This window comes from Aquila chrysaetos, chromosome 7 (genome assembly GCF_900496995.4).
Source record: "Aquila chrysaetos chrysaetos chromosome 7, bAquChr1.4, whole genome shotgun sequence".
Taxonomy (NCBI): domain Eukaryota; kingdom Metazoa; phylum Chordata; class Aves; order Accipitriformes; family Accipitridae; genus Aquila; species Aquila chrysaetos.
In genome coordinates this window covers 166,229-192,125 of record NC_044010.1, presented here as the reverse complement: position 1 = coordinate 192,125, position 25,897 = coordinate 166,229, and the positions used below count along the sequence as shown (strand labels likewise).

Sequence of the window (25,897 nt, the reverse complement as noted above, 5' to 3'; positions counted from 1 at the left end):
TGACAGTAGGGAATTGCTCCAGAAAAAAGTTCTATGACAAGCTGCTCTTCTACCCACAGCTCTTCAAACTGACTCAGCTCTTGTTAGACTAAACATCTGTTCTGGAGGGCACAATACGTAACTGCCTGGATATGATGTTTGTAATACTCAGGGAAGGAGTTTGTACTGTGGGGTTCAGGAGCCGAAGGTATAGCACAGTTAAGGAAAATGTAATAAAATCCGGCAGAGGAAGAAGGCTGCTTCCCCCCCCCCCCCCCCCCCCCCCGCCCCCTTATTACAAGAGCTCTGTTAGCTGATAAAATAGCATCTTCAAATGAAATAAGTGAGACTTATTGTTTGAGCCAGGGTGGAGTCAAGCCTGGGAAGAAGAACAAGGTATATAGTTTGTATGGACAAACTCCCTGACTTTAGAGGTAGCAGCTGCATTCCAAGGTTTTAAAACTGGCCTCATAAAGCCTGTGCACATTTTATATTTAGTGTCTGATTTACACCAAGGTGTCAATGGCTTAGCCAAAGATGAGTCTTAAGATGGCGTTACGTTGAAGTTTGTAGCAATTTGAACTAAAACCTAGTTCAAATGGTTTGTGTTTAACTGAGGTTGCCACATATGTATTTACTCTAAACAGACATGTACTGAGCAAGTCTTCATCTCTCGGGTTCAGGCAGAGATTAATTTCCTCAAGCCCTCCCTGTTTTCTGCTCAGATCTCTGCTGCTATCTTGTGGTTATTTAGTTTCCCTGCAGTAGAATGGCTATGGTATCACCACAAAACTGTCTAGGATCTCAGAGTAACAATCAAGATTGAGAGTTTCAAGTTGAGAAGCATTTGAGGTAGTCATCTACGGTAGGCTTTTTTGTGCTGAGTCATGCTAGACATTTCTCAGCTCAGCAAATTCTTTCCAGATTTTAGTGTTAAAAATAAAATAGACTATTGTTCCTGTCTCAGATCAAATGAATTATATTTAATTCCAAAAAATAAATCACCCCAAAACCTAAATCTGGAACCTTTGCATGGAAACTGATATGCAGGATTCCTTTGTGGATGGTTAGCAAATTTAGATAGATCTATTAGTATTAGGATAATTTTCAATCATATTATTTTTTGCATCTGCCTTTGATTTGTAGAAATTTGTGTAAAAAGTTTTCCCATTCAGGCCAACAATCCATTGAACCTGCCCACATATGTTGCTCTGGATGGTTTTTTTGCCTCTTCAGCATGGCGACAACATCATCCATACAGTCTTCCCAGCCCAGTGTGAAGAAAGATACACAACTTTTGTGCAAAATAAGTGTACTTCTGTGAAACTCTCAAGCTAAGTTTTTGCAGTCCGAGAAGTTCACATCCATCTGTCTATATCTGGTACCTTTTCCACCTGGCATCAGATTTGCTGCCATTTCAATGTTGGCCTTGTTTTCTTAGAGACAGTATCACTAAGTCGGGGGGGGGGGGGGGGGGGGGGGGGGGGGGGGAAGAAACAAACAAACAAACAAAAAACCCCAAACAAATTAAAGCACTGCAATAATAAGCTGGTCAATATATGTATCCTGCTGCTCTTCTCCCAGCAAAATCCATGCCACTCAGCTCTGTGTCCCGGACAAAATCATATGTTTATCTTCTGCAGGCCACTAACACACCTGTCAGAATTGTTCTTACCTAAACTGTCAGTCAAGCCAATCCTAGCTGGATATCATGAGGCAGCTCTCTGGGTACGAGATGGGTAAATGAAGTGGCACCACTTCTGAGACCACCACTGAAGTGCTGTGTAGAAAGATGCAACTTTTCTACCAAAGGGAGTAGATCTTATGTTTGTTCAAATAAAAGCAAGGCTAGGCTGTGCAACTTTGGAAGCCTGAAGTTCTGTCGTTGTTTAGATACTGTGACATTGTTGGAATGTTCACTGTTGGAGAAGAGGGAGAAAGTCTCCCTCTTCTCTTCCTCCATTGATGGGAACTTCACTACAGATTAGCAATAGTATTTTAGAGCATGGAAGTACCAGGCAAGTGGTACTTTGATACTTTTCATTATAATTTTAATCAAAATATGTTAAATGTTTCTTTACTGAAATTATAATTTTTTAACAAGTCTCAAAATTGGGCTTTTGTTACCTGGAAGAAATAATTGTTTTTAGAGACAAAATTCAAGGCGGGGGGGGGGGAGGAATTTAATCTAGGTGCAATTATACAAATATTTACGTGGGAAGGGACCTCTGGCAGTTTCTGATCTGGAATTTTCTACTCCAAACCCTTACTTACAGCATGATTAACTCCAAAGTCAGATCAAGCTGTTCAGGTGAATTCTGAACATCTCGAGGAATCTAGATTCCCCAGGCTCTCTGGGTACCTTTTCTAGTGCTGAGCCTGAACCACTCTCAAGAGGAGAAATTTTTCCTTATGTCCTATCAGAATTTTCCTTAATGTGACTTGTTCTGTTGCCTCTCTCTCTCACTGTGTTGTTCTGAGAAGAGTTTGACTCCTTTTTCTCCTCTCCCCATGGGTATTGGAAGATAGTAATTATATCTGCCCCAGGCTTCTCCAAGCTGAACAAATGAGCCATCCTCAGCCTCTCCTCATACATCATGTGCTCCACCACTCTAAGTATCATAGTGATTGTTAACTGTGCTCACTCCATCATAGTCTCTCCTGTACTGCAGAGGTCAACCCAAAACTTTTTTCTAGATGCAACCTCATCTGTGCTGGGGCAAATAATCACTTCTTTTGCCCTGATGGTTATGCTTTTCCTAGTACATCACAGTAAGTAGCTAAATGGCAATGCCACAAAGGCACATTACACTGCTGACGCATGTTCAGGTTGGAAGTCTTGCTGCAGAGCTGTCCCCTGGTCAGTCAGTCCCTGGCCTGAAGTCAGTCATAGGTTAGTTCCATTCCAGATGTGGAACTTAGCCTTGAATTCCTGAATGGCAGATTTTTAGTTTCCCTTCTATTTTTTTTTTTCCCAAGCCATTATTCAGATGTGTAACAATAATTAGGAAGAAAGAATTCTCACTTAAAATGTTTAAAAAATGTTCACTTCATCGAGCAAGTGGATTATTTCTACCTAGTTACCTAGAGCAGAGAAGATACTATTTGATTCAAGCTTGTATTTTCTTTGTATTTGAAAACTACTGCAACAAGTACAGTCATATTTAGGGTTATTAGGCTAGTTAGCCTATCTGGAAAAGTTAGACCATCATGTGAAAGGGAAGAAAAATTGTGAAAATGGATTATTTAGCCTGTAAGTAATAAACAGGCCACTTGCTTTCACAACATACGTATTTCTCAGAGGAAGAAGCAGCAAGAAACCTGTCATCAGCAAAACGACTTTTCTGAACAGTTGCATGCCTAAAGATTGATCAAGTCATTTTCCGTGCTCACTGAAGGGTGAAAATTCTCACCAGCCTTTCTGCTGCTTCTAAAATGACTGGACAGGGAATAGACACCCTGAAGAACCCTAGTTCATAAACCATGTTCTTTTACCTTTTTCCAGTCATGAGCTTATATTTTCCTGTGGATAGATTAATCCCTTTGGAGCAAATTTTAGCATGCTAAAAATAAGCTTCTGTAATAAAAGAAAGTAATTTCTTAATTCCTGGACACTTCATAGGTAGTAGTACATCAACACACACACTCTTCCAGAGTCCTGTTAGACAAGTTCACCAGATCTGTATAACTATCCAGCCTTACATGCACATATCCAATCAGGTGATGAGCACCTGCTTTAGAAATTATTCCAAATAATATATAATACATTTTACAGAATTTTCATTAATGTTTTAATTAAATGATATTACATTTACTGCATCTTCACAAATTTTTAATGGTAGGCTTTAAAAATTCATTTTAGGCATTTTAGCTTCACGAACAACCTGCTGAGAATAAAGATGGAGAGCCTGTTAGGCACAGGTACCAATAATTTTAAGACAAAGGTAGAGTTATACAGACAGTGATCTTATCCTTAAAGCAATAGAAATTGTTTAGGGTGGCCTGAAAGAACACAGAGAACTAAAGAAAACAATTAGGCAAAACCAGAAGATTCGGGTAGGATAAGAGATCCTTCTGCACAATTACAGCTCTGTAAGGCTATGAAACAGTCACCTCAAGCACAGAAGCCCAAGCATTTGGAATGTAAATGATTTAGACTTCAGAAATGGCAGAAAGTATGATCTCAGACTATCCAGAGTAGATCACAATAAAAAGACATTCCTAACTTTTGTATATATTTTCTGCTGAGAGAAATTATTTTTTCAGGCTTGACTTTTGACCATTTTTTTTATGACGTCCTGCAACTCCATGTTCAAATGTTTAATTATTCTGTAATCAGCTTCTAGTTTCTTTCCTTATATGTAGTTCAGACAATCTTTCATAAAGGCATCAGATCCACTTCAGTCTTAGAGATTTACTGTTTTCATTTCTAAAACTTCTAGTTGATTGGTCTGTAATGAGATTCAGGCCTCCCACCTTATTCTCTGGCTTTTGAGGGGCAGAAGAACCTCAACAAACCCCTTGGGAGGTACGAACTTTTTGCTTAAGTATGGCAAAGCGGACCATTTGCTGTGTGGGTCTAGAGAAGATTAGCTAGAGAGGAAAGCCTTTTCTTCTCATTATCTTCTTTGTGTCTTCAAAGAAAATTGCAGATGATGTGATCGATGATGTGATCCATTGTAAAGATTGGGAATTCATTTTCAGGAGGTGAATTAGTTCTGGACTGTATTAGTTTCGCAGAGATTTTACAATGTTCTCAGGGACTTCTTAGAGTCACTTCTGGAGGGAGTGTAAAAGCAACCTGAACAGTAGTGCCAGCTGACTCTTGTCAGCTCTCTAATTTCTCACTCTCACCTTTTAGATGTAACCTACAGTGTTCCTTGGGCCATCTCCCTCCCTTGGATTTCAGCCAGCAGCCTCAAGGTGTTTCATGTGCTCAAGTCTTGCTCTGCCCAGTGCATCTGCTGTATATCTGCACCTGGGATAGAAGAATGCTTTGGATATTTCCCTGACAAGAAACTGTCCAGAGCAGATTCTATATGGTGAACAGCTACTATATGGTGACTCACTCTTAGGACTGCCATTCTCCTTTTGTAAGCTGGCCATTGTCCTTTAGACATATTTTATTTTGAACTACTGAACCCAGGAAACTGGAATCTCTCCCCTAAATAAACGTTGCACAGAGAGACAATGCATATTTCCAGCCTACTAACCCTTTTGTAAACACTCAAGTTCAATGCCTTTAGTTCATTCTTGACTTTCTCTAAGAGTAACAACTGACAGGAAGGGATGGTGACTGTGAAGGTTTCATCAGTGTTCCTGAGGAACCTGCTAAACTGAGGAACACTCAAAGATTTTGTAATGAGAAATGTCATCTGTCACCTGTCTTGTGTGAACAAACTGTTCCTTCTACAGTTAGCTCAGGCAACTAACTACAGGATGAAGGGGAATCCTAAAATTGTGTTTTGTGGGAGAACCGTTCCTTTTTCAGTCTCTGCACATCTTGCATGCCTCCTGCAGCTGCAATCTCAGTCCAGAATTTTCATCTTGACTCACTGAAGGAAGCAAGCTATTTGTTTGTTGAACTATTATTCCATGCTGCTCCTGAAGGAGAGACCTGGTTTCTGCCATCTACTGCCATCTTCTACCATTCTGCCATCTAGTCCTAATCACTGAAAACATCATAGTCTGCATGGATAGAGAGAAGCTGTAAAGACTTCAGAGCAGTCCCCTTCTCTATGAAGTGCAAAGAAACCAAGGAGAAACCAAGAAATATGAAGGGAACATACAAGACTTGGTAGAAAGGTTTCTCCCATCTTTTTCTGGGATACTTATGGAAGATCAGGGCCCACTTTCCACAATCAATTTAGGGTAAATGATGAGCCCTATGTCTTCTTTCAATTTTTCATTGAGACTAGCATCCAAATACACATACATAATACCTTCGTTTCCTTGTTCATTGAGAGGCAGAGGTCCTGGATTGTAACTGCAGATGTTTATATTACCCACTGAACTATTAAGGAACCATTATAACCATTTTATCTTATTTATCTCTTTAATAAATCAGGAACTGCATTGCTGGTAAAGATGAGTAGCTGACAGCACTACCTAGTGTTATGCAGTGCCAGTGAATGCTGAACAAGTGTTGATCATATATTTAAGCATACTCCATTCCTCTTCTGTATCTTTTCTGCTCTTTCTTCTTTGGTTTCAGCATGCCATTTTGCAGATGCAGGTCAGCAGAGACATGTAGCCCTTTTCCTAATTTAGTTCTTCAACCTTATATAGCTGTGGTGTAATACCTGTTGGCAAGATTCTCTGTTACCCCAATCTTGCCCTTTCAGCAGGTTTGTCAGTAACTTCAGGCTTGACTTCTCATTTTCTTAAGCACAGCCCACCCCATTAAAAGCAGGCAGAGTGGTTTTCATTCTCTCCTTATGAAAAGCATGATGCTGCATGTTGTTAGTACATTTTCTTAGGGTATCGCCTTATTTTACTTAAGTTAATAAGCTGATGAAGCAGCAGCTTCTTTCTTCTTCTTTTTTTTTTTTTTTTTTTTTTTTTTTTTTTCCTTCATTTTGGCCAATTAAGCTGGCTAGGTACCTACAGACAGAAGCCCTGTGGCTCTCAGCATCAGAGATAATTACAATGGGCATGCAGCCAACCTTTATTTTTCTTAAAAATTATTTATTGCTGTTAACAATGATGTCTTTATTTTCAAACTTTCCAGAGGGATCATTATGTATCGTATTCAGCTGAAGCTCCCATGCTGGGATGGAGCAAGATGAAAGGTTTGAAAATTTAATTAGGATTCTTTTTCTACCTGAGTTTCCTGGATAGAGGGGAGGGCTAGGAGTCAAAAGACAGTTTGTGTTCTGCCAGTGTATTTCCATCTGTCAGAAAGAAAGGATTTGGTTAATGAATTTTGTATTATGACAAGAATCAATGATCCAGCCTACTTGAGACTGGCTGATGAACTTGAAATGGGAACAGAAATCCAGAAATAATGCAGGGAATATGTGCAATTTCTGCATGGATCTCAGGTGTCATCTGCTAGAAAATGCTAAGGCCTAGCAGTGTAATATTTGAAGGTAATTTGACACTTTGTACAAAGTCTAGTCAAGAACAGTAAACGCGCAATTACCCTGGAATGCTAAATTACCTGAGTCAGAATTATATTTCCTTTGTGACATTTTCATCAGCTCTCTAGTCATTTAAAAGCTGAATTATAGATCTTCTTGTTATGCAAAATGTCTGATCTTTAAAAAGTTGTTCATTCATGAATGTGTCTTGACAGTTCTCAAAAGTGTCTGTTATCTTGAGAACAAAAAACTCTAACCAAGTCTGTTTTGCTGATGCAGTAAGATTTCTTTCCTAGAACCACTATGTTTATTTTAAGACTACAAATGGGCAATTTTTATTGTTCCGGGCTCTGGGAATCTCCCCTGCTCCAGGCCTCAAAGGACAATCATATGCAAGCTACTCAGAAACTTCTTGCTTGTAAAGCCTGTGGTACTCATCAGAGAGGTAGTGCCCCTTCTTGTACTAGCCTTGACTGAAATGCTTTTGAGAAGAAAACTTCTGGGGTCTGCATATTTGGATAACGGGCACAGGGCTGTAGCTGTAGCAGAGAATAAACTTGCCAGGGTGGAGTGGAAACAGCTGAATGGTGGGGATTCAGCACTGAGATGGTAAATTTATTATTGTCTCTCTAGGTGCACTGGGGGAGACAGCCCTTCATGTGGCTGCCTTGTATGACAGTGTGGATGCTGCTCAGGCTGTGACGGAGGCAGCCCCAGAGCTTGTCAATGAAGTAATGACACCTGAGCTGTAAGCAGGTAAAAATGCTGAGCTGAAAGAACAGTGTCAGGACACCCAAATGGTCCAAAATAGTCCAATAATGGTCTAGATCCATGTTAGACATTCACTCAGGATCCCTAACAGCCAGTGAAAATGACCTACTCAAGGATGTTCTATTGATTGTCCCGTGACTCAGTTGCTTGACACCTCTGGATACTCTGCTTTCTCTCCAAGAAGTAAACTGTGTACCTACATTGATCTAAAAAAACCTCTGTACCTGAACTGTGTACATATGCTGACCTAAAAAACCAGAAGTTAATTTTGTCCTTGGAATATAACCCATTTGATTTGTCTGGATTGATAACTGAGCAAGATCACTTTGTGGTAAGATTTGCAGATATGTTTCAATGCTGCAAGAAGCAGTACGGATTCAGATGATGCTTTTCCTATCTGAAGCTCATTCTCACATATGTTGCTACACAGAGACATGCCAGAGGAAGCACCGTAAGCAGTCCTGGGGAGGAGCCTCGTCCCTGACCAAACACACTCACTGAGAGGAGAATGTATCTGAAGCTCTTGTACACTCATGTAGTCCTCAGGAGCAGCAGTATTTATTCTGTTTTGCCTAAATCTCAGGGTGAACATTACAGTTAACTCTGTGAATTTTTCAAAGAGGATGTCACTTTTTTAGTATGTTTTCATAGCAATTCTGTGCATTGTGTGAGAATTGCATCCTCCTATTTCAGAAAAAGACTGAAAAAGTAGGGAATACAGTGATTTATGTGGAAAACCTAGCTAGGTCATTTGCCTCTCTCTGAACATTTCTCTGTGCCTCAGTTTCTCCACCTGTAAAATATCATGAATTATTTCAGAGCCATAAACAAAGGTTGATGTAAAATTTGGTGAAGTAACATTTCCATATGCTTGAGATACTCACATAGAAGCTATTACAGAAGCACATTAGGAGTGACTTTGCAGGAGACATTCTGGATTTTGTCCTGTGAGAAGGACCACAAGATCTGGCCTAGTTTCTTATCCATGCGGTCTTTAATTTGTTTTGATCCAAAGGCAGATATTGTAACTGTGAAGTAAATTGCCACTCAGAATGACCAATATTCACTCTCAGCATTTTTCATTAAAGTGTTTCAGCACCTTGTTTATTCCACTTACGTTCCCACTCATATTTTCACACTTCTGTAATTTGATAAAAACTGGAATAGTGCAATAAATGTCGTTAGTTGATTTATGTTAGACAATGATCTGGCCACTGTATTTAGTAATTGCCAATGCCAGGATCTAAGAGTGTAAGCAAATAAGTTTAGGAGAGAAATTTACTGCTACTTTTTAGACTGACTCTTCAATTCTTTTTCAGTCAGACATCTGTGTTTTGTATATATGTATATACCTGTGGTGTGTGTATATATATGTATGTTGTATTTATATATGCATGTACATATGTGTATATTACACTTCTACTTCCATTTCTTTCCCAATAACATTAAAATCTACTCCTACTGAAACTAGCATCATAGATCTTTCCATCCCATTGAGTTTTCAATATTCTCCTCTAAAACTGCTACTGGGCCATTGTCTAATTTCAGACTGAGAAAGCATGAAAGCTTCCAAAAGAGGGTCACTTGGCTCTCTGTGTACTTGTTTAATAAAAGCAACTTCTCAGAGAGGTAGCCATTTTTCAGATAAAATCTGCTACAGATGGTGGTCTAATCTTACTCTTGATTACTTCAGTGTGAATATAGTGACACTGTAAATATAGTCACTTTTTTAGAATATTTACATAGCAATTCTGTGCATTGTGTGAGAATTGCATCCTCAAATTTCAAAGATGTAACCAATACCAACTGAAAACCAGGGGGAGTAAACAATCTCCTCTGGGGAGGTTGTGATCCTAGAGCTACCTAGACAGAGAAATGCTCAGTTCCAAACTCACTAGTCCTAAATCAGAAAGGAAAGAGGCTCTTGTACTGATAACCTATCCCATCCACTTCAGTCAGCAGCAAACTACCTTTTTTGATAATTTTTCTTGTATATTGAACACCTCTACTTGGCAGCTGCTATCCTTAGATTTTAAAGTGCATTTGTTTGTAGGGCACTGAGGGTCTGCAGGGTGCTAACAAATTGCTTTCTCTTACTGAAGCCGAGTAGAGACAGCCTAAGAGTCTGTCATAACTAGGAGATGAGGGTTTTTTTTATCTTACTGTTTCACGGATCTCATTTTCTGTCAGACCTCTACAGGTAACACTGTTCTCCATATCCTGGTTCTTCAACCCAACAAAACCTTTGCCTGCCAGATGTACAATCTCATCCTCTCTTATGAAAGGAATAACATGGGGTAGGAAGCCCTGAACCAGATTCCTAACAACAAGGGACTCACTGCATTCAAGCTAGCAGGCATAGAAGGCAGCATATAGTGAGTATGTGAATACCATTCAGATTACCTAAAGATATTGTCACTGTATCACCTCCTGAACTGACGGAGTTGATGGATTACCTGTGTATAGGACCATTTAGATGCAGAAATGCAGCTGCCCAAGGTAAAATGTGATAAGACTGGACCTGTGCTGATCCAGTGAGAGCTTCTGCACTCCTGCATCATCATCAAGTTATCATACAGTGTATCAGAGCGCTATTCTGGTCAGTAGCGACTTAGGAGGCAAAACATCTATTGCCAATCACCTAACATCACAGCAAGGACTTGGGTCAGTCCTGGCTGAGGGAAAAGAGGACCTCTGTTAAACTGGTAATGCTTGTAACACGTGGGGATTTTTGGAAGTCTTTCCACCCTGCTATTGACCCAGATCAGCTTACTTAGCTTGAGAACCTGGTAACACCAGAGACTGACAAGTCCATTCTCTCTTTGCAGGAGAGTAAGGCAGCTGGGAAACCTGGAGAGACTATAAAGGAGATTGGTTTGAGCAAATGTTTTTATTGTTTCAGCTGTTCCCATCTCATTAATTAGCTATTTCAGTACCTCATGAAAAAAAAAACCCATGTCCAGTGGAATTTTGGCCCTTTGACTTCCACCTTGTATGACCTCACTGAGATTGACTCATGGGAAGATGGACCATTCTCTCTTGGAACTTACCATCAACACAAGGAAGAGAGAAGTGTATTATTTGATCTCTAACTCCTTCTTTCACTGACAAAGTTTTGCACACTTTCTAAATATCCCAGAATATTAGAATTGTCCACGTGTTGAAAGCTAGGAGTGCAGCTGTTACAGTGGAACATTGCTACTGGCATAATCTCAGAGGAATTCAGGTTGAATGTCCAAGAATGGCCTGGTCCCTGTGTCCTCTTTTCCTCGTACGTTCCCCTTAACCTAGGTTCTTTCTCTGTTGTCATTATGGTGTTGTTTATCTAGTGAGTACACTGGGTCTTTGTCTTTAAATCGGTGCAGTGGCAGTAAAGGAGTGAATAGGTCAGTGAGAAAAACTGTTGCTTTTTCTATTAGTCTTTCTCTGCCTGTGGCATTTCAATCATTTGTGTTTGACAGGCAGAGCAAGGTACTGCCAAGACTGGAAGGTGCTACTTCATTTTGGTTTGTGATAACTTTGGGAATGACAGTCTTCCCAGTCTGGGGTGAGTTGTTCATAGGTTACTCTTCTCCTGATTGACAATGTAAATTTAGTCTGGCTTCTTTTCTGAGGCCCAGATGGTCCTTGATCTTACTCCTGTTACTGAGCTGGTGAGTTTGAAGTGGAGTAAATATGGATGTAGCAGTTTCTGTATCCTCACTGTGTCCTATGTGCTCTACATGATCTGCTTCACCATCCGCTGCATTTACTGACCTCTGAAACTTCAAGACAACACCAAAACAGAGACGATACTATATATGTGCAGAAACTGTTGTGGGTATCTGATTCTTCATGTCCCCTTCATATCCCGAAGTGACTAAGCCTACACAGGGAGAGTGTAGACTGCCACCCTGCAGACTTAATGGAGTGACTCAAGAGCTTCACTCTAGCTTTCCCAGGTCAAAATAACAAGGCAGCATAGGCTTCAGCATGTCCTAGAAGCATATTTGGAGTTCCTGAATAAGCTTTTATGGCCTGCACTGAAAGTCAGCATGATACTGCAATAGATTGCCCATATTTTAGGGAGCCACAGTGATAGGCATGCCTGTGCCTGTCTATGCAATATTTCTCACAGCCATAGTATGTCAGTATGAAGGAAGAAGTAGCACTTCCTCCTGAGAAGCACACTTTAAATCCTATAACACTGTCTGAAACTTTAAGGCATTCTAAAGCTGGCTGCTTCCAGTTCTGGGGACATTTAGGCTACATGATGTAGTCAAGATAGCGGACAGGTCCGCCCTATGTGGACTAGCTAAACAAGTGGCTATTATGTGATACTGTATTAGTCTGCCTCTTTTTTATTCAAAACCTCTTCCCTCATTCTCTTCTTGCTCTTGTGTGTGAAAAGTATGTAAAGGTGTTAACAGAGAGCTCTGCTTATCAACACCTCTCAGAAACTGATGATTTATTTCCATTTCATGGATGAGGAAACAGAGTCATGGAAGAGAAGCAGCTAGGACTTTGAAAACTGCTTGTGATTTTTAGTGCCCCAGTTCAATGGACAATATGAAATATCCATGGCCATATTCTGTGGAATAGGTATCCACAATTCTGGGTGAACTCTTTGGCAATGCAAATGCCCAGAACCTCTGAAAATCATCCTCTACTAGGTTGTCTACAACTGGGAACCTGACTGTGAGATGATTAGGTAGCCATCTTCTGTTAGCAGTTGAGACCTAAATCAGTTTTCCTTAGACTAAGCTGAATTTGGCAAAGGATGGAAAGAATAATAAGAAGGGCTTCTACAGGTACATTGGCCCAGAAAAGGAAGATTAAAGAAAATGTAACACCCACACCCCCACACCCCCCCCCCCCGCCCCGATAAATAAGACAAGAGAACTGGTGAAATCTGACATGGAGAAGGCTGAGGTACTAAACAATTTTTTTGCCTCGGTTTTCAATGGTAGTCTCTATTCCCACATCTCTCAAGCCCCTGAACCTGAAGGCAGGGATTAGGGAAATGAAGTCCCACCCATTGTAAGTGAAGGTCAAGGTAAAAACCACCTGAGGAACCTGAACATACATAAGTCAATGGGACCCAATCAGATGCATCCCAGGGTCCTGAGAGAACTGGCTGATGTAGTTGTCAAGCCACTTTCCATCATATTTGAAAAGTCATGGCAGTCAGGTGAAGTCCCCAGTGACTGGAGAAAAAGAAGCATCACCCCCATTTTTAAAAAGGGTAAAAAGGAGGACCCTGGGAAGTACCAGCCAGTCAGACTTACCTCTGTGCCCGGTAAAATCATGGAACAGATCCTCATGGAAGATATCTTGAAACATATGGAATCTGGGGAGGTGATTGGAGACAGCCAACACGGTGTCACCAAACACAAGTTTTGCCTGACTGATTTAGTGGCCTTCTACAATGGAGCGACTGCACCAGCGGACAAAGGAAGAGCTACAGGTGTCATCTACCTGGACTTCTGTAAGGCCTTTGATACGGTCCCCCACAACATTCTTGCCAATAAATTGGAGAGATATGGGGTTTATGGATGGACAGTTACATGGGTAAGGAACTGGCTGGATGACCATGCCCAAAGACTTGCAGTCAATGGCTCAATGTCCAAGTGGAAACCAGTAACGAGTGGTTTCCCTCAAGGGTCCATACTGGGACTGATACCATTTAATACCGCCCTCATTGTGTCATTGGTAGTGGGATTGAGTGCACCCTCAGTAAGTCTGTGGATGACACCAGCTGAGTGGTGCAGTTGATACGCTTGAGGGAAGGGATGCCAGCCAGAGGGACCTGGACAGGCTTGAGGAGTGGGCCCATGTGAACATCATGAAGTTCAACAAGGCCAAGGGCAAGGTCCTGCACATGGGTTGGGGCAATCACCAGGATCAGTACAGTCTGGGGGATGAATGGCTTGAGAGCAGCCCTGTGGAGAAGGACTTGGCAATACTGGTGGATGAAAAAGTGTATGTCAGCCGGCCATGTGCACTTGCAGCCCAGACAGCCAATTGTATCCTGGGCTGCATCAAGAGAAGCGTGGCCAGCAGGTCAAGGGAAGCGATTGTGGCCCTCTACTCTGCACTCATGTGACCCCACCTGGAGTACTGCATCCAGTTCTGGGGGCCCCAGTGCAAGAAAGACATGGACATGTTAGAGCAGGTCCAGAAGAAGGCCACAAAAATGGTCAGAGGGCTGGAACAGCTCTCCTGTGAAGAAAGGCTGAGAGAGTTGCCGTTGTTGAGCCTGGAGAAGAGAAGCCTCTGGGGAGACCTTCTTGTGGCCTTTCAATATACAAAGGAGCTTACAAGAAAGATGGAGAGACTTTCCACCAGGGCCTGCAGTGACAGGACTAGGGGCAACACTTTTAAACTGATACAGGGTAGCTTTAGATTGGCTATAAGGAAGAATTTGTTATGATGAGGGTGGTGAGACACTGGAACAGGTTTCCTAGAGAAGCCGTGGATGCCCCATCACTGGAAGTGTTCAAAGTCAAGTTGGATAGGCATTTGAGCAACCTGATCTAGTGAAAGATGTCCCTGCCTATGGCAGGGGGGGTTGGACCACACCTACGTCTGTGGTACTGAAAGCTGAACTTACAGTTTAACTTGCCAATTGTGCTGCATTCTGGCTGTAGCTGCATAAGAGAAGTCTCAAGAACAGTTCACTGATTTTATGATATATATTTGTGTGAAGCTACTCAACCTAAGATCCTCAGTGTTAGCTTAATAACTTGGTACTATTTCCTAGAGAGGTCTTAAAAAAGCATTCTAAATATGAATAAAAAGTCTAGCAGTCCTAACAATAAATATTATGTGCATGCAGTTAAGCAGCTGTTCACATGATCCTAAGTATGTTCCTAAGCTGACATTTCGTTTCCTAATTGGTAGGTTTGATAAACTGATCTTTCAGTTTGCAATAATATTTCACCTGTCAAAAAAATACATTGCTTCTCAGTACAAATCACAGGCAACCCAGCTGCTGGACTACTGCTATTTTTACTGCAGTTCTCTTCATTGGGGAAAACCACATTTGTTTTTCATAATCATTGTTATTATTGTTGTTGTTAGTTTGTTCTTGTTATGAATCTGCAGAGATGACAGGTTAAAATAGCAACAGTTTTGCAACTTAACTTATAGTAGAGACATTAGGGTACATTATAATTGCTGTCCTTTTTTACAGAGCAACACTAATAGACCTGTTTTTAAATAGCTTATTTCAGATAGTGCCTTCTCATTCATATCTGTCAAACTAGCTGACTTCTCTGAATAAACCTGATTTTCTTATTTTTAATCTTCTGTTCACTTGCAAAGTCAATATCATTCAAAGACGACTAGAGTCTGTTCTCTGCAACTGAATTGTTTATAAATGATCAATTTGTTACAGCTGTCCAACTGCATGGACAGTAGTAGGTTTGTATAAAAGTTACCAAAATGCAATGAGAGAGAGAGAGTTGCATAGATGTAACTAAAATTCTAGTTTTAGCCAGCAGCATGAATAATTTCTAGTGCCACTGTAAACTAGAAAAAAGCCAACCTTACTTAGCATGGCCTGAATTCAAGGGATTAGTTTTCAGAAGCAAGCAGCATTATCACTGTTAGCCAAGCACACTTGGTCTTGTATGAGAGACATAAATAACAGACCAAACTCTATTACCTAGTTGAGGCATAGATGCTAACCCACTGTACTCATACTTGTGACTTGCTCTTACAGCAGTTGACTAAAAGACCACATTACTCTGGTCATTCAAGGAAAAAAGGTCATGGAAGAAACTAGGAAGAAATCTTGATACGTTTTCATGAATCTGCATGTTTCAACTGAGACTATTTCAGGAACAGAGTTTTCTCATCATCCCAGAAAAGGGAAATAAAGAATATAAGCTACAAGGCTTCTTGAGGGTAGTCGAGCCTTCTCTTTTGTGTTTGAGGTAGCGGAACACCAGGGGGGGCAATTCCTCTCTGAACAGGTCCGAGGTACAACACGGCAAGCTCCGGAAGACACAGTCATTTCTTACTAGCTCAGTGCAGGCCTTTCAGTAACACAGAAGTGGAACAGCTTCGTACACAGAGCATGATGATCTTGAATGCCACAACAAAATGTAAATTCTGAGAGTGCTGCCATTTTTTCCATACAGATTTGAAAAAGAAAGGATTAGACTAGCATTTTCGTAAGACATGAGGTTTGCTCTTCCATGCTGTCCTTTAATGATATCCAGAGATTCAAATTTACATGTGATCTACAATCCTTAGGATGCTCGATACTCATGAATAGTTGCACGGCATATATGTGAACAGCTCATTGCATTGCCCTCTCTAGCATCTGCTGGTTTCAGGGAAGAGAAAGAATGGGTTTTGTCCTGAATCCAAATCTATTGCTTAGCTGCACCTGTATGCATAAGAGCTGTGTAGTTGACTGCTGAGAAAGTGTGCCAAAGGCAGGATGGATTCAGGCTGCTTACCTTCACTTAGACTAGCTCCCAGGTAGATTTGTTGGCTGGAATCCCTGACCAAAGAGGATCCAGCCATAGGGACAGCTCTACCTTTGTTTGCGTATTAAAGGTAAGTTCCTTGGTGTTGCTCACCATTTCTCACCACACCCAGAGGTTTCATTCAGCTTAATAACATGTGAATTGTCTGGGACTAAGGAAGCTAGAGGAGATTCTTTCTTTTTAGATAGTCCCAGGTGCTGCATATATTTGTACTAGATAGATTCTTTCAGCTCTCCTTCAGTAGCATCAAGCAGCTTGTGCTCCTTCAACTAGCCCTAATACAGTGTTATCAAAGTATGCACTAAGATTACATCCTTGAATTTTAAAAAACAAACAAACAATACAAAAAATAGGGACTGCAAGCCGTATCATCTGCATGTGCACTGAGGATACTTGGGTGCCAAACACAGGAATCACTAAGTCATACTGTCATTGAGCCTTTCCTCAACATCATTTCCGGCATGGATGCAAAAATCTTAGCTTATGTGCTTGTCTTTGAATACTCTGGCTGAGCAGGGCTTGCTTTTGACATAAACATGCCATGGCTTAGTGAGGCAGGGGGTGCACAGACATGTAGCTCCTGGCTGAGGATTTCACTTGGCTGCCAAAGGAGCATAGGTGGGAACTTGCTTGCCTGATGTGCTCTTTGGCAGCACGATACATTAACTGACATACTGGTGCAGACCCAATTGTCTGGGAGGCTGTCCAACAACAGACGCCTAAAAGGCAGGTGCAAAGAACCTCATCAGGAATAATTACAAAACAGCTTGCCTTAAGGTGAAGTTTCTTCCTGTTTCCAGATAGTGAAAAGTTCATGTTCAGGCAGAAGAGCTATTGGTCTTTGCAATATATTCCTTCCAACTCTAAGTATGAATCTTCTGAGTTTTCATACAAATGCCTAATGCCCTCATGAAGCTCTACACATTGATACTGGTGCATTTAATTTACTCAGTCTTCCTATTCACTGCATATTATAGATATCATATGGAGTAAATGTTGGCGATAACTTGTTAAGCTCCCATTGCTTCTCTGGCAAAGAATATGGCTCTGTAAGACTTTTTTGCATTGTTTCTCACTCTTCTGGTAAAGTACAGATACCAGGTGCCTAGGTGAGCCCCACTCCTTTCCCTCATGATTCTCATCCCTACCTGTTGAGGGTGCCCATGTACTGCAGGACATCCCAGATGACACCTGTGGAAACAGAATGTTGGATTTCTGCTTTCACATGACTGAGAAAAGTAAGATCAGGATATTTCTAATGCTTTTGCCATGACTGCCTTTCCTCCATGCTTGCAGAGTTGAGGGCCAACATGATGACAAATAACACAAGATGCATTGTGACATGAGAGCCTTTGCATCTCAAATTATGGAAGAAGTTAAGTACTCTGAAAATAGGGAACACCCTGGGAATAAAGAGAATAGACTTCTTACAGAAAACAGTTATCCTTTTGCACTCTGTCTGTGACCCCAAGCCTGTCCCTGTGCAGTTCTAGCCACAGCCAGGATATCTTGACACTTTACCACTTGGAACTATCATAGGGACATTTAAACCTTGCCTTAGAACAGGAGGCAGAGCTCTATGACATCCAATCACTACTTGCCTGCCTTAGTATAGCAAGTAAATCCCTTTCCTCCCACTGTGAAGACAACTTTGCCATAGACTTCATATGCAAAAGTAAATGTCCTACTGCCTGAACTACAACCAAACAATTCATTTCACTGCACCTCCCCATAAGGGGCTATTAAACCTCATTGTCATTGGTATGAAATTCAGACAAGGCTCCCATTTTGTCTCCCATTGCATGAAGACAGAGAAAGTTATTTTCTGCATGTAAGTTTCCAGTAGGCTGAAAAAAGGCCATAGGATTTGAACTAGATCACCAATTTCTCCACTAATCTTGACCACCGAAAACATGGAAAACATAGCCTGCCATGTTTCCCCAAATGGCCAGCAGAACTTCTAGAAGACATTCATATATGAATATGCATTGTTTTCCTCTGGTGAATACATATGGAAGGTGCTAGAGACCACAGATTGCCCTCAACATCTTGTGCTCAATACACTTTCTGAAGAAGACATCACTTGTTCAGTCTCAGATGCTGTAGGTGGAGCTGACAGTCAGCATACATGTAACTGGATTTGTATTACAAGTTTGTAGAAATCCTTTAAAAAGCAATAGACTCAAATTTTCTAGGGTTGGACTCTCTCTAGTCTAATGTGGTTGTTTTTTTTTTTAAATTATTTTCACACTTTTTCTACTGCCATCAATGTTTTATTCTTGTTTCCTTGTATTAGTTTTTGTATTGACTTTTTTATATCTTGAAAGAATGCACTGCCATTCTCCCTCGTCAACTAAAAAAAATTAACAATAATGTTGCTCTAATGGTGTAATAAAGAGTCAACTGTGTTGGCTGTTCTAGTGCAACTATTCTGGAGCACCTCCTGTCATGTTATGGGACTCTTCAATACATATTAAATGTGGCTTCTCAGTCTTCAGTTGCTGGGCTGACTGGGAGAATCCTTAAATCTGTACAGGAGTAGTGTCTGCAGAAGTTGTGCTATTCTAACCTTGACAGCTGGAGAAATACAGTAAGTTCATGACTAGTTCACAGTGAGCCAACAGATGGGGACATATCGGAACAGCTAGGGTTATTTCCTCTCTAGACACAAAGAAGCTATCTTTTTATGTAATGTCTTCATTGGGCTCTTGCTTAACAAGGCCATTTCCATTTCCTTTCCAATGTGTTGGTGAGGTAGACAAGTGTATAGTTTATGAGTTTACCTCTCAAGCTCAGATTCATGTTTTCACATTCCTGCCTAGGGATACATACAGAGTTACAGTCCTGAAGCTCTGCTCCTCCTTAAGCAGGTACTAGTCTGTCTGAAGGGAGTCAAAAGCTCTGTCATTCTGGTCATTCTCATGTATCTCTACCAGACAACATAGTTGATCCCAAGCACACTGTTATTCCTTTAAGGACTGAAGTGACTTGTGGGACTGATGCTCTTCCCTGATCACTCTTGACAAAAACTTGTGAAAGAGTATCACCTCCCTTGTTCCAAGTGTCTATTTAGAGTTGACTACTGTGGGTCTGCATTTTCTTCAGAAACAATATTCAATCACCTGTGCCCATTGATGTAGCTGGTTAGGGTGAGAAAAAGAGCAAGTATTTTTCAACAGCAAAGGGCTTCAGACTTTTTTGTCATGGTCTTCAATGTCTGTAAGAGGGTCAGAAGAAAACAAAACCCAAATTCTGGGTGCTCAGGATTTCAGAACATCACAACTTATGTCTTTCCTCTTAAGAATGGGCTTGTGAGGACCAGAACCTAATTGTTTCCCTCTCCACTTGCAGATCCAGGAGGATGGATTCTAGGAATCCTTATTGTTCCATTCTGTTGCAGTCCCATAAAAAGAGTTAAGTAGCACCAAGGACTTGCTGTTCCTTGCGTCAGCACAAAGGATTAGCAAGTTTACCTCCTGGATCATAGAGCAGACCCAGTAACTGCACATGAAATAGCATAGACTTTTGAGCCCTTTACTCTCAACCTCTTTACCAGGTGACATATCTTATTGCTTACCACATATTGTACACTAACTGGAACTTCAGTTCTGGACTGAGCTGGCATACCAAGTGATAGCCTGATGCTCATCTCCACCTGAGTAATAATCTCTCACACCATAATGGCATCCTTTTGGAAAAAAAATGGTAATTTTTTTGTTGCCTTTATTATGTCTTTGTAGCTTTGCTGGGCTCCCAGCCACAGATAAAGCCTGCTGATGGCTTTATAAAAATTGTCTGATACCTTTTGTTGGCAGAGAAGAGGCAACAGGTGCTTGTGATCTGTCCAAGCTATTATTCCATCTTCTCCCCATGTCACTATAACTTTCCCTCCCCCAACCCATTCCCGATGCATGATGTCAGCCACATTTAAATGCCACTAGTTATATAGCTCTGCTTTCAAATCATGACAAGGCTTTGTTTTTGTTCATGGAACGGCACATGTAGTGTGCACTCTCTGGGTGCATTAAGTCTTCAAGTAGCATACTGACATCTCTTTTTTCTTACAGTGAAAATTCCTCTGAATTCCCCTGAACCTTTCCAGAGTTTGAGACTAGTGGAATAAGGATGGTGTAAACATCACACTTCAACTGGTTCAAGCTGATTCAAATGGACTCGCATGAGCTGGATGCTGTTTAGAATCTTCTTCTGGTGGCCAACAAGGGTGATGCCAATACGCTGGATATCTCTGCAAGAGAATAGAGGATGTGGAAGGTGTTATAATGGGCTTCTTGTTCTGAACACTCCCAGTCCATTTCCCTGTAGATCCAAATAAATGTGTATGCATATCTTTGAGAAACATTTGACAAGGCTTCTGCTTTTGCTTGGCAAATGTGTGTGGGTGTGTATTGGGTCTGGCTGAGATGGAGTTAATACTCCCCATAGCAGCCCTCATAGAGCTGTGCTCTGCATTAGTAGCTAGAAAGGTGTTGATAACACACCAGTGTTTTGGCTACTGCTGAGCAGTGCTGGCACAGCATCAAGGCTGTCTCCCCAACATTTTTGCCCCCCCCTCAATGGCAGGCTGGGGCAGGGCAAGATCTTGGGAGGGGACATAACCAGGACAACTGACCTAAACTAACCAAACAGATATTCCATACCATATGACATCAGCTCAGATATAAAAGCTAAGTAAAGGGAGACTGAAGTGGGAGGCATTTTTGTCTTCCGGAGCAACCACCACGCGTACTGAAGCCCTGCTTCCCAGGAAGTGGCTAGACATCGCCTGCTGATGGGAAGTAGAGAATAACATCATTTGTTTTTCTTTGCTTTCGCGCGCAACCTTTGCTTTCACTTTATTAAACTGTCCTTATCTTGACCCATGAGCCTTTTGTTATATTTTCTCCCCCCTGTCCAGCTGAGAAGGGGCAGTGATAGAGCAGCTTTGGTGGGCACCTGGCACCCAGCCAGGGTCAACCCACTACAGGGTGGAGGGGGTGTGGCAGAACCTGGTAGGTCATGATACAAAAAGAAGCATTTGAAGTGGGCCATGAAAATGATCAGAGGGCTGGAACACCTCTTCTATGAAGAAAGGCTGAGGGAGTTGGGGTTGTTCAGCCTGAAGAAAAGGCTCCGGAGAGAACTTCTTGCAGTCTTTCAATATATAAAGGGGGCTTACAAGAAAGATGGAGAGAGACTTTTCCAGGGTCTGTAGTGACAGGACTAGGGGCAACGGTTTTAAACTGAAAGAGAACAGGTTTAGATTGGATATAAGGAAGAATTTGTTATGATGAGGGTGGTAAGACACTAGAACAGGTTGCCAGGAGAAGTTGTGAATGCCCCATCCCTGGAAGCATTCAAAGTTAGGTTGGACAGGCCTTTGAGCAACATGATCTAGTAAAAGATGTCTCTGCTCATGGCAGGAGGGTTGGACTGGATGATCTTTAAAGGTCCCTTCCAACCCACACCATTCTATGATTCTAAGAATGTTCCTTTTCCTGGCTCCTGTCTTCTACATAACACTTCTACCCAGTATATGGTATGGCTGGTTCTACATATCTCCTTTAAAGTGGTTACTACCTGTGGCAGCTGTCATGAATATTCTGATGTAACAGTCTCTCTGCAATACTGACAATACGTTTTGTAGTGTACATGGGATCAGTATTGGTGCTTATAGAAACAGATTACAAATGTATATTGCTATGGAGGGTGTCCAGAGGCCCTAATAACATGTAAGAAACAGTAGCTACTTTGCTCTGGCTTCTCTCTCCTTTTTCATGTGTATGTATTCTCCATATAGCCCTTACTAAATACTTCTCAGACTGCTTTCACTTTCTGCATGGAAAACTCAGTGTCTGGTATCTTCTGCTCTCTACCCCTCTACTTACTCCAGAGTCATGCGTGATATGACATCAAATGTAATCAGACCAGCCTGGTCAAAATTCTCCTTGTAACGACCCATCTTGATAGCATCCAACCACTCATGGGCATTGCTGAGTGAAGGGAAATCTGGAGGACAGTTGCTCAGGAGAGGCTGAGATGGTCTGCAAAAGAGGCAGGTTCTAAAAACCCAAGTTATCAACATCAGCTGACCACACCAGTAAGGTAAGAGTTATGAGAGGGAGAGAATGCAACCCCTGAAGAGCATCGAATGGAGAACAATATTTGTTATTCATGCCCTGATTCCTAAAGTCCCACCTTGATGACCTGTTTCTAGACTACTCATGTTCCCTTTTCCACCTGAAAACAATCAACCTAACCCAAGAAATTGATCCTTCCTTCCCATTTTATACTCTCTCAGGCACATTCTCTTCTTGTTGCCCGAGAACTTTCCACACTTTCTGGGTGTAGACCTATTAGATGGGCAAAGAGTTGCAGTGAGGAGGTTTCTGAGGCAGAGATGAGACATTATACCTTTTTAACTTTGTGACTAGCTCTCCCTCTCCTAGATGCACTCCTTGGATCAGAAAGTAACCTATGCGACAATGAGCGCGTTGTTTCAGGTCCAACACCCATCTGATAAAAGCATAGCAGTAAAAGGCCAAAGAAATGACTGTTTATACATGGCATTTGCTATTTGCCCCGTCATCTGAATCTGTCCCAAAGCTGTAACTCTCTTTATGTGCTGTTTTTAGTAAACTGGGCATGACTAGGCACTTTTTCCCTCCCCCAGCTGTGGAGTACATTCCACTGAGACAAGGTTTATAACAACAGGGGAAAAACCCTCCAGGCCAGCAGGATGTAATTCCACCATCAGCCCAACAGCCATCTAATCTTGGTGCCATTTAGCCCCCAGAGACTTCTCCTTTGCCAACCTGCTGCCTCTGGTTCCATCAGGTTGCAAAATGTGGTTGGGAAAATACGGGATGCAAGCTGCAGTTCTAATTAGTAGAACTAATCTGTAATCTGTAGCTAAGGCTACCGATTTCCTTCCCTCCATAAACTAAGGTCTTCTCTTCCTTCATCACCTCTTGTGATCACACAGTATTGTGTGATCACAGAATATCTTGTGTAACTGCACCCAGATTTGTCCCTGCCTTCATTCCCGAAGATCCCTCACTAGTTCATCCTCAGTGCACCTCATCAAGAGATTTATCTCCCCTCACATTCAGCATTCACAACTCCACATCACCCATTAAGTCAATCAGGATATACAGTTCTTCCAACCCTCTCCCTAATTTTTTTTCCCTTCCTAATTGTTTCCAGTCTCAGATGAGAGGGTTGGAAAAAATACTATATAGCCTGATTTACTGCTTGCTTTTCCTCATGATGCCTACTGAGAGACAAGCCCTATTATTTTGCATTAAATCCTCATCTCACCTGCTGCTCCCAGTGCCAGTGGCTTTGAGGGCAGATGGCTTGCGGATCATTTTATCTAGGGCACTGACTATTTGTTCAAATTTGGGTCTCTGGACCCGCTCCTTCTGCCAGCAGTCAAGCATCAGCAAGTGCAAAACAGTTGGGCAGTCTGGGGGTGGTGGCAGGCGATAGTCCTGGTCAATGGCATTAATTACCTGCAGGAAAAGAAGAACAAAGCTTTATCACAGCTGGGAAAATAAAAGACAAACAAGCTTCAATCACTTGGTGGTGTATGACTTTCTTCTACTTGAATAGGAAGAGAGGCAGATGTACATTCTCACCACTTCTAAAACTTACATCCTGATTGGACATGTCCCAGTAAGGCCTCTCACCATAGGACATGACCTCCCACATGACAATGCCATAGCTCCAGACATCACTGGAGGAGGTGAACTTGCGATACTGGACAGCTTCAGGGGCAGTCCAACGGATGGGGATTTTGCAGCCCTAGAAAGCAGTCAGAGAGCAACCAGAATGTTAGTGAGATAAGCACTATTTGTGAAAATGACATCACTGAACTGATCAGATGCTGGTAGCACGACACAACTCTGAGCATGGGGTGCTAGTCCAGTTGATGCTGTCTTGTAGACATTGTTGGTTTAAATTCAAACTACATTCAAGGTTTCCACCTTGTTCTATTGACAAATATAGATGAAAAAACAGAATCATGCCTCCTTGCTGCTACAAATCCCATGACATAATAGATTTTAACTTTTATAGCTCTTCTTTGCAGCATTTGAGAGGTGGCAGATAATAAAGTCCTCCTGAAAGTCACAATCATTTGGAAATCTAAAGCCATTTAAACAATCCCAACCTGCAACATCAAGGACAGATACACTGAGTGGCTAGCATTAACTCCTTCCTTTTTCCATCTTGACCTCTCTGACTACACTGATGACCTGCCAGATGAAATATTATTTAGGTGCTGGTTCTTCAAAACACATACATCTAAAATTTGTTTCACTTTTCAGTGACTGAATTCTTCTTCATCACCTGCATACCAAATGGTAGGTTCAACCCACCTGTTATACTCCCACCCATTTTGTAGTATGTATAACAGGTGTCAGACCTTCATAGGCAATAAATTAATTTGATGGTTGGTTGTAAGCCCATAAATATACTTATGCCCATTATCTTTTCTGTAGGAGAAAAACAACTCTCGAAGGGTGGTAGTACAGGACTTCAATCTCTCCTTCAGTCCTTTATACTTCTTGTAAGAAGCTAATGTAAGGGGAAAGACAACACCTACATCAGGTTATGAGGTTTGTCCTATTCACCATCATTCCACAAAGAACAGCACTGAGTCTCCATTTCACATGGCAGAGTGGATCAGATATTCAGTTATTTTTGGGTTTTGCTGGTTTGGAATAGACAGCCCACAAGATAGAAGGCTCTACCCCACTGGTCTCTCTGGTCTCAAGATGGATGAAAAAGGGTAAACCAAATTAAGGAGGAACACAGGAAAAAATGATAGCTGGCAGCACTGCAGTAACTCACTCGATAGCGGTAACTCACCAGAGCTCCAGTATAGGTGGGATTTGAAGCATCATCCTCCAGAAAGCGGGACAAACCAAAGTCTGACACCTTGCACACAAGGTTACTGTTGACTAAGATGTTACGTGCTGCCAGGTCACGATGCACATAGTTCATGTCTGAAAGGTAGCGCATGCCAGCCGCAATCCCCCGTAGCATGCCCACCAGCTGTAACACACTGAACTGTCCCTCCTTCTGCTGCAAGTGAGGAGGCAAACATAGGCTTTTATGACCAGAGAACATGAAGCCAACAGGGAAGACTAACAAAGAGCAAGGTAACAAGGCGGATTTATGAAGTTAGAGAACATACATCTTAACTTCAGCCAAAGTCTGAAGGTTCAGGGACAGCAAATAAGAAAGGAGGGTGGGCTTAAAGCAATGAATCTCAAATGAAGTCAGACACTGGTTTTTCTGAAGACAAGTCTCATCTTGCGGCCATAGCCTCCTTTAGCATATTCCGCCTAGTCTCATTAACTACTAAGATGGCTAAATGAAAGGGAGCAGACAAATCTGCTCTTACTGTTTTAAGATCTTTATAATGGGTTCTATCCAATTCTACACAATGGGTTCATGTGCTCTTCAAAATATACCTGTCAAAGCATTTGTGGTTGAATTAGCATATGAATCAGTAAAAAAAAAAAGTAGTGAAGCCTCTATACTACAAAAATGCCTGTATTTATGTTTCATTACTAGAAA

General features: G+C 41.6%; 1 protein-coding gene across 13 annotated transcripts in view; it reads right to left on the bottom strand.

The window, feature by feature from the left end:
* Nucleotides 1–19,832: 19,832 nt before the first annotated feature.
* Nucleotides 19,833–25,897, bottom strand: part of LOC115344012 (ephrin type-B receptor 5) — a 79,494-nt gene continuing 73,429 nt past the window's right edge. For all 13 annotated transcript variants that reach the window (XM_030020734.2, XM_030020735.2, XM_030020741.2 and 10 more), the window contains 5 exons: nt 25,184–25,399; nt 23,966–24,115; nt 23,630–23,823; nt 22,198–22,353; nt 19,833–20,558 (listed from right to left, as the gene is read on the bottom strand). In XM_030020734.2, the coding sequence (XP_029876594.1) occupies nt 20,450–20,558; nt 22,198–22,353; nt 23,630–23,823; nt 23,966–24,115; nt 25,184–25,399 (825 nt within the window). In that variant the 3' untranslated portion in view covers nt 19,833–20,449. The remainder of the gene's footprint in view (nt 20,559–22,197; nt 22,354–23,629; nt 23,824–23,965; nt 24,116–25,183; nt 25,400–25,897) is intronic.